General features: G+C 29.6%; 1 protein-coding gene across 1 annotated transcript; it reads left to right on the top strand.

Annotated features, from left to right (window-relative positions):
* The first annotated feature begins 4827 nt into the window (after positions 1-4827).
* On the top strand, positions 4828-9666 carry LOC132719062 (sarcoplasmic calcium-binding protein-like). Its single transcript, XM_060702799.1, has 4 exons — positions 4828-4938; positions 7263-7306; positions 8749-8846; positions 9186-9666. The coding sequence occupies exons 1-4, from the start codon at positions 4884-4886 to the stop codon at positions 9622-9624; spliced, it is 636 nt and encodes a 211-aa protein (XP_060558782.1). The 5' UTR covers positions 4828-4883; the 3' UTR covers positions 9625-9666.
* The last annotated feature ends 358 nt before the right edge of the window (positions 9667-10024 follow it).

Raw genomic sequence — 10024 nt, 5'->3', positions numbered from 1 at the left:
GTTCTATTTGAAGTTTACCCTTGATAAGATTGAGCAGTCACTAAAACTATGTAAACTAGGCGGTAAAAAGTTGGCCGTTACATTGTTGAACCGATGAAATACAGAACACCATGCTCCGCAGTAATATGAGTAACGACCTATCTTGTCTTGTAACATTCTAATCACGTTCACAGCAGTTTTATATGACTCATATTTTATCCATGTATCTAATGACATGTGTACTATAAGATTACAATATTTTATACTGCAACAAAATGATATGCTACAAAAGTCATTATTTCTAATAAAGAAATGTGACTCACTGGAAATTTCTTTTCTAGTGACAGTCTTATTATCTCGACAATAAACGTTTTCTAATGAAAGATAAAATGGTGAATTTAATTATACTATTTTAAGATCTGTTTCAAATCAAACATGCACACGTATATGACATATGGAAAATACATTAAACAATTTTCTCTTTTATGAATGCAACGAATATACTTCATTTTTTTGCAAATAATTGTTAATGATGTAAATGTACCTTATTTTCAACGACACAATCTAAATTTACTCCTTAAATTATATGTGTGATGTTAGCCAAATGACATTTATATCTAAAAGAAATCCTTTATCAATTGTATTTGAAGTGCACACCTGTTATGCTTATCATTATCAAACATCAGCTATTAGACTTGCAACCCAGAGTTGACGTTTTAATATGTATTTATTTATTTAAGTTGTAACGAAATTGTGTCCAAATGAATTAAGGTACAGCTGTGTAAATCGAAATCAGCAACTGCTGTTTTCTGCCTTTGTTTACATTGTCATTAGTCTATAATATGTCTGCTGACATTGCATTTGAACCTCAAAACTTGATCATATGTAAATCAGTATTGAATGACATTAAGAACTGTAAGGGTTAAAGTACTCTTAGCACGGTTGCAGAATATATTTTAATAGAATGACGCATTGTATTTTATAATGATTACGATATTTTATAATGTTTTGTATTTTAATAATCTAACTGTTCATTTATATTGTGATTAATAAATTATGCTTAATTATGAATTCAATAGAAAAGCAGTATTTCTCGACTTATAAAATACATAAATATTATATAATTCCATACAAGGGCGAACGCAGAAATATACATAATATTATATCAAAACGAAATATCGATGGAGCGCGCACAGTTATTGCACGATTGAAAAAAAAAATGCAAAATCTTCTTGCCTCATTACATAATAATACTAGCTCAAATAAACTCACTGACAAATGGCATAACATGACCCATGTTTCATCAATATGAAAGAATCTCATTTATGCATTAACGAGCCGAGTGGCAGACAGGCTTACAAAGTCTGGTTCATGAGTGGGGAGACGGTTAACGGACAGACTCGCGGAGAGGAAGACATTTAGACAAAGACAGACAAAAATATTTTGCTATTAGAATATTACCAAAAGGAAATATAAATTTCAAATAAATCAGTGTCGAATAATTTGAGTAATAGTTATTAGTGTATAAATTAAGATTATTTATCTTTGCATCTCTTCAGAGAAAAGTTATACATATATAAGATGATCACTTCAGTTAAATCGTATAGTTTGCAAACTACATTAGCAAACCATCCGGCTCGCAATACATAGTAAACATCACCTTGCAGATCACTGTTTCGAGCAATGTCAAGTTATAAAATATTGGTTTGTCTGTCTTCGTTTTGGACTTTAAGTCACAGAGACTAGCTTTTTTTGGTGAATATCTTGTTTCAGACACGAGCAAAATCATGGGTAAAACCACCGACCTCCCGTGAGCTTAACAGTTAACATTCAGTACATGAAAAAAATTGAAGTCCTTACCAAGATTCGAAGCTCACATCAGTAAGTAACAAGTTACGCAACAGGTTGGCAATTATAGATATGGATAACTATCCACAGAGAAACATCACAGGAAATGTTTATGTCTTTCATTATCTAGTTTTTTTCTCTCTGTTTTTACCGATTATAATGTAATTTTAAATTTTTAATCACCATGTACCACAAATATCCAATCCAGGCGACAAAAAGATCATGTTTTATCAAAATTAGCTAATTATCAAACATTAAACTACCGAGCATGGTTCTTTATGGATATCTTGGATAGATAATGTTTAATAATATTCTGAAATCAATTTGTATATATGTTTTCATTTACAATAATGTTTTTATGAAAAAATATAAAGTTAATGTAAAATGTTCAATTTTATATATGTACATGACTGGAGATTTTTCTTTTAAGAACAAAATTATAGAACTTTTGGACAATAAGAGTTTTGATTGACGTTAAGTCCAAAGTTTCTATTCGATAGATAATCAGCGTTAATGATAATGAAAAAAAACAAAAACAAAAAAACTTTTTTATTGTCAGGGCAATTTTAGCTATATTGTTCCCCCAATGACATTGTACAGGCGATCTTTTAAGTTGGTGCATGTAGTCCATCATAACCATGAACAGCATTTGAGAATAAATCCTCTTAATTAACAAATAAAAACAACATCAACATAATTTGAAAAAATATAAGTTACGTTCCAATCATACTGTCACATTGTTATTGCAAATATTGTACACTTGTATGTGTGGGATGGGTGTGTTTGTGCGTGCGTGCGTGTGTGCGTGTTTAAGTGGATCTAGGCATCGTCTGTGGAATTCTATTAATAGTTTTACAATGTTCTTTTAAAAGTTTCTTTGGTCATTAAAAATATATCACTAAATTACATAAAGATCAGCTTGAAAGTAGGCATATCAAATGCTAAATATAATTATATGTATAACGTTTATGACAAATTAATAATTCTATAAATTAATAAATATATTTAAGCGTAATCTTTCTGAGAGATTGTTTGAAAACGTTCTTTTCTATACTTTTTGAAACAGCATTCAAGTGCTTATAAGTCTCTGCATACATAATCGTCCATACATGCAGATTATTCAGTGATTAGTATTGCAAAGAGAAGGAATGACTGGTATTATTTGAAATTCTGAAAAATCTTGTCTGGGTAGCAGAACAATGTAATACCAATATTGCATAAAGTTATATAACCGCTTAGCTCAAATACATCATATAAATAAATCAGGACTGCTATTCAGATTTTCCTTTTACAGTAAATGTTGGGCATTCATTGAAATGATTTATTGCTTGCCACTGCGGATTCATAAGATACAATTTCAGTCAATTTGAACTCATAGGCAGTAACTGGTTTGTTATTGATGAAAGACAAAGAAGTTGATTGGCCGCTGAGCTAATGTTAACATTTGCGTAAGAAAACACAATCTGTGTAAAAGGCTCGAACAATAACGAACAATATAACTAAATATTAATTACAACATTTAAATCATTGGCCATGTAAAACAAACAATATGATCTTCATTATATTCATCTTTATATATAACCAATAGATGATACAACGTTACCGTAACTGTTCTTGATTAGAAACTGTTCGGACATAAAAGCAGCTTGTATGTAACACGACCATCCAGGTTCAGGGTGTTTAAAATTAAGTCTGTAAGTTGTATACCACTATTCTAAAAGTTTGCTTGAAATATCCTAATCATTATTTGCTTGAGTGTTCTTAAAATATTCAGTGTTAATTCTTAATAAAACTAAATAAATGATACATGAATTAATAAAACATTACTGCGATTTCTCGCAAAATTGTATAGAAACCATTTTATTAACTATTGCTTTGTGCTATGACTTACACAGCTGTTTATTAATAAAACCTTGTGTTTTGCAATAAATTATATAATGGTATTTTACATAATTCTTTAAAACGACTTGTTGTATATATTATACCAAAAACATTAAAATAAAATGAGGTAAATAAATGTATTATGAGGTATGCACCTGTTCAATTACACAAGCAAGTTTTATCTAGATCTGCCAATATATGTTTGGTTATTTAAAGGCCCAGCATGTTTCATTCCAATTTAAACGCAGTTGAACAAGATTTACAAGAATTCAGCTCTTTTCGTTAATACAAGCATACTATATCTGATATTGAATAACAAAAGCACGAAAGAGATACATTAGATATTTAAAGCATTTTTTTGCATGAAATAGAATAACATTCAAAGTATCATATATTAACATGCATAACATAACATTTAAGATCCTGTATGTTTAATGATTGATATTGTCAATGTGTGTCTACCACAATTGCAAAAAGTTATTTCTGTATATAGTTATGAAAATAATACAGTTTTCGAACATCGAAAGATATGTAAACATAAATAAGTGTACTGCCAATATATGTGCTCATTATATTTAATGAATTAATTATGTGCATTCTTCTTGGAAATTTTGAATAGGAATTTACAGAAAATACATTTCCAATAACCTCCCTTTATTCACATGAAATGTTAAATTCGAAAATATCTTTATAAATAATGCTTAATGGAACTTACAATATTGTGAGCATCATATCTATGAAATAAAACCATGATTACAGGATTTTTGATATTTTACTCGGTAGTAATAATGGTATACAAAATTACTGCAATGCTTTATATAAGTAATTAGTCGATTGCCTTGGTCAACTTTGTTACTTTCTCGTGGTATTTTATTTTGTTTGCATGGCGCCATACAATGAAATAATTAAATTGCAAGACTTTATCAAAAATTATTTAAAGAAAAGAAAAACAAGTATGAACAAAGCCCCAAAAACGTGCATACTTCAAACTGACCTCTTGGAAAAAAATATCGATTTATTGCAGTGTGTAATGTGCAATAACAAAAGTATTCTAAACATGATTCTAAGATTGTTTTGGGACTTTAAACTAAAGAATGATTGGTTGTCGTTGTAGAACCTGTATATATATCGGACCGCTATAATAATTTTCTGATATTTACGAAGAACAACAATACATGCAGAAAATGATGATTTGGGCGCATACATTGTTAGTTGCGTTGTGTCTCAAAGGTAAAATTATAATGTCTTCATATTTAAACTTATTGATTTAAACTTTGCATTTCAATAGGAAATTCAAATTATTATACATGTATCTTGAGCATGAAAATAGTTTATTTACGATTTACCTTTTTGTTAATTGTTTGTTCAAGAGAGTATGACTTACAATTTAAGCATGATTTTTATTTGCTTTTGAGACGATCGCAATCTTTTTATTGTACTGAAGAATATGTTATCGTCCATTACCTTAATCATGTTTTAAATTATTACTCTCTGCGTGATATATATATAATTATTATATATTTTGTTTTCGGAAATATTCTTTATTTGCTTTAAATGTTTTAAAGATAATCACAGTCTTTTAGCAAAAAGACTAATTTTTTACTTTGCTGTCTGTGTATTGGAGATAATAAATTTCTGTCTTACTTTAGAATAAATCCTCATTATCTTTTTCTTTTATATAATTTCAAATATTACACAATTCTTAACTTTAGCATGACTGCATATGTCGTTTTAACGCATATCTTGTTTTCTGTTCATAAAGATTTTACATTTGCTCTTTCTTCATTTATAAGATATATCACATTTTGTTCTTTTAACTTGGTATGGATCGTTTTTCTTTTGTTTATATAGAGATGACGAAAGTCATTTCTTCTTAGCATGTTTTTTATTTGCTCTCTTTATATTCACAATATTTTTTTCTATTTTTTTTTGTCTTTAGTTGTACGATTTTTATTTCAGATAGTAGTCGTCGTTATCATTATTTTTGAACATAGAGTGGTTTTATCAACGATTTACTTCTAATCTGTATGTTAGTGAAAACCATAGTCTTTTTTAATCAGTAGCTTTGCTTTAATGCTCCCCGAAAGGAAAGCGTAAAGTCGCCGCCTTGCCAGCATGTCCATCCGTCCGATCGTTCGTCTTTTTGGTCCGGAGAATTATTGAATTTCCCTGTACACAGTGGTAAAGGAGGCGGAGTGTAGTGTCAAAGAACCATAACACTTTTTGCCCCATTTTCTTAAGTTATTTTTCCTTTTAGAAAAATCGTGTCCGTAACATAAACTGAAGACCCTTGTTACACTTTGAACTTTGTCAGTTACATAGCTCTGAAACATAAGAGGTATCAACAGGACAATTTTGTGGTAGATATATCTCATTAAATAGAAGTTCAGTGCAAAATAATCGTAACTTTATCTTTCCTTATTTTGGAGTTATTGCTCTCACTTTGAACTTTGTCCAGGACATCACTCTGAAACTATGAGATGTTTAAATGAGAAACTGTGAAGGTAGATATATCTAGTTTGATAAAATTGCAATGCAATAGAAACATAACTTTTGTCTCTCTAATGTTAGAGTTTATACCCTTTATGCATTTTTTTTTAGATTTGTCCGGAACATGACTCTGAAACTCTTAAAGATATTAACATAAACTTTTGGAGGGAGATAGATCTTATTGCGAAATATGCAGTGCAAAAATGTTGCTCTGCCATGTCTATTTTTGTAGTAATTGCCGTTTTTCAATTAACACTCAGAACTATGATCGGAACTACAAGAGGTAATAGCAAGAAAATAAGACGCTAAACAGACTGAGATGAAATGAAGTACAAGGAACAGTAACTCTTCCTTGCCTAATTTTGGAATATTTGCACTTTAAACATTGTTCGGGATATAACTCTGAAACTAAAAAAATGTACTTTTCTGTGTCAAAAAACTATTCGGGGAGCATCACTGTGTTCAAACCGGCTCTTGTTTAGATTTGCTTCGAGTATCTGTCTACTGTAAATGATCTTAGTATTTTAACTTGTGCGTGATATTACCTTTTTGTATGTCTGTAATTTGATATTATCATAGTCTGTTTTCCTTTGTTTAATTGTTATTTGTATATTGAAAATAAGCACACTCTTTCCATCGCAGATTTTAGAACATGGTTGCTTGGGGAATTCTATAAGTACTTATTTTCAATCACTGCTTAATATTACCTGATTCAGCAAAATTCACATGTTGTACTTTTCAGAAGTTCACGCTTATTTTACTACTTGATGATCAAACAAGATGCTAAATAAATAACAAAAATGTGTGTTTTTGAACAATAGTTAATGAGTCTGCCGGGAACACATTGAAAAACATGATCATAAAAATAATAATATAAAAATAAATTGTAAAAGATACATAGTAATGCAGAAAGTCTTCAAATATTGCACTTCCCGTCTAATATCTTATTAAGAAAGTTATAAGGATTTTTAACACAAACTGTTAAAAGTTTATCATCTGTTAGATATGTAATACGAAGTTGTTGCATTGTATAAGATGTTGTTTTACTTTGCTAATTTTTGTAGCTTGTGCTGTGGCTATCGAGCATGAATCACGGGAATCAAATAAGGTAAATAGAAACAAAGATACACAACAACAAGATGTATTTTTACGCATCATAACTGCTTAATAGATAATTTATATTATGATTTGTCAAGTTTGATATTGTTACATTATATTATTTACCTATTGCATCATTATGGTATTTCCTAGGCTAATAAACTGTAATCGTTTAAGATACACCTACGGCAATTTATAGGTACTTCGTACGAAATATTTGTTGTTTTTGTTTTCGGATTAAGAACATATACCTTAAAACGAACTACTTAAAGAGAATTTATTTGTTTGGAATTAACGAAACGACCTATTGCTGGCCATACCGCGCCAGACACAATACACAATCAGATTTTTTAAACCTAAGAACGGATCTGTATTCAATGTTACAAAATGAGTTAGTAAAATCTTAGATTGAAACATTTCTTTTGAGTAATCAATCAATGTTCTGGAAGGAACTGAGTCAAAAAGTTATGAAACAATGTAATATCAGTGAAATAGCACTTACGTGCAAAATCATGGCATTCAAAGAGGAAATGCTTGACAGTAAGATATTTCTTGCAACCATAAACCGTAGGTTTTTTCATGTGCGAAATTCATCAAGCCAAATAACGGACTGTAGGTGATTGCATACTTCCTTCTCTAGTAAAACTGGAAATACATTATGTAATAATTTAAGTATTTTCCCATTTGGCAGGCAGCAAATAAGTCTCTTTTTGATTTTAAAATGCAAAACTTTCTTGAAATAAATTAAAGTCGTTTGTGTATATTGTAAAAATGTCCATGAGATTATTTATCGCAAATGAATACACACGTACACACAAAAACGAGTGTTCAACACAAAATCAAAATACTTTGTTTAGAGATTTTTTTGGCAAGATGAAATTTTCATAAATATTTTTGAGATGTATTTAAAAGTAATATATTTCAAAGTGGACAGGGAAAGTTATTTACAAAACTGACCATACAATTCACGTTAAAGATCATATATTTTGTAATTAAAGTTGTAACCACACTGAAATGAAATTTTATATATGTATGTAATTATTATTCTAAAACAATTTTCAAACATCGAAGAATATGCTGAATATGTTCTACAAATATTTAACCATATTATAAGTAATCATTAAAATAAATGCATTTATTTCTTTTCGAAAAAATATGACTTTGACGTTATAAAAGATAAAGTTCTAATTAACTCACTTTATAAACATGAAAAGTAGATTAGGTAATATCTTTACAAATAACTATTTTTGGAACTTACGAGTACAATATTGATAAATCTTCATTTGAGCATTATATATAAAACCATAAAAAATTAGTAAAAGGAACATTAATTACCATAAGAGAATACCAATAACCTTACTGTGTGAGTCATGATATAGAAATATGATGGTACATATTGCAAAATCAGTCTCTATCCAACGTTTCATGTAAACTTATTCATTTTACCTTCAGGCAAACGGGTACCTTATTGACAAGTGGGGAAAATTCTTTGATTTTGATGATTTCAGTCATGATGGAATTCTTTCATTGGAAGACCCAAAAGCATTTCTGTAAGTAAACATGTATTACTGAAACCTAACTAGAATATCAGTCTGGACAATCAAGAATTAAATTAATTGATCTAGCTCGATAAAAGATTAACTCGAGAATAAGGTTAAACGATTGATAAAGCATATGACAAAGATCATTACATAGACCGGTGGTGTTGAATTATCCAGAGTTTTATGAATTTACGATTTAAACAAACAGAATACACGATGATAACTTAATGAATTCAAGATTTCAACTTTACAAATATATAGAGTTCAACTAGTAATTAAAAAACATTTAGTCGCCTCGTCTACTTGATTCATAGTGTTGATTTATAGTATCATTTATATTAACTACAGGGAACATTATAAAGCTCGTGATGATCTGACCGATAAGCAAATAAAGAAGATCGTAAAAGAAATGAATAGACTGTGGAAGGTCTTCTTTTTCACAAACAAAAAAGAACTCTCCAAAAATGACTTCATAAACATGATGAAACAAAGGTATGAATCCAATACAGCTACATTTATTGAGATGGTACGTGCGTTTACAACGGATTGGTGCAAATTGTTAGACTTGGATGGAGACACATTTCTTGCAAAAAATGAATTCATTATGAACTTTGTTGCTGGAACGCACAACAATACCCAAATAGACGAGCAATTTTTCTACATGTATAATCCCGTTAATGATCGTTTTCCTGTTGACGATCTCATCGAGTCTTTTGTTCTCTTTGCAATTGAACCCGATAGCTCGAAACCGGACATTTTCTTAAATGGAATACAAATCGGAGTTTGAATAATGATTATTTTTAAAACATTTGATGAAATTTCGTTTTGACAAGAAAGAGTTATTAAATATGTGTTTGCATCTCAATATATCGTTTAATCTCATTATGTATAAAAATCTGTAAAAAAGATAAAAACATATTTAAAGGCATATTGTTTACTAGAAAGAATGGGAGATATTTGAGTGGTATAAAATGACCGACATGCAATATCTCGTCATAGGATCAGACTTGAACAAAACATTAAATGGCGCAAATGCCACAATCATACTTAATTATCATATTGTAACTTTCTCGACACAAATATGAAAACGTTGACCATTTGCACCACTCCGTAATTAAATGTTGGAATTGTTTCTTACGTAATCTTTCTGATAAACACGTATATTACTGTCCCTGTGTCAAATCATA

This window comes from Ruditapes philippinarum, unplaced genomic scaffold, assembly GCF_026571515.1.
Source record: "Ruditapes philippinarum isolate M1 unplaced genomic scaffold, ASM2657151v2 ctg9614_1_1_1_1, whole genome shotgun sequence".
Taxonomy (NCBI): Eukaryota; Metazoa; Mollusca; class Bivalvia; order Venerida; family Veneridae; genus Ruditapes; species Ruditapes philippinarum.
Note: the sequence above shows the minus strand (reverse complement) of the source record. Positions and strands in the feature narration are given on the sequence as shown.

Excerpts from the sequence above, each read along its gene's own strand:
- LOC132719062 (XM_060702799.1), top strand. The coding sequence starts at position 4,884 with ATGCAGAAAATGATGATTTGGGCGCATACATTGTTAGTTGCGTTGTGT. Across the intron at positions 7,307-8,748 it reads AATCACGGGAATCAAATAAG|GCAAACGGGTACCTTATTGA; the intron begins GTAAATAGAAAC and ends TTTTACCTTCAG. Across the intron at positions 8,847-9,185 it reads GAAGACCCAAAAGCATTTCT|GGAACATTATAAAGCTCGTG; the intron begins GTAAGTAAACAT and ends TATTAACTACAG.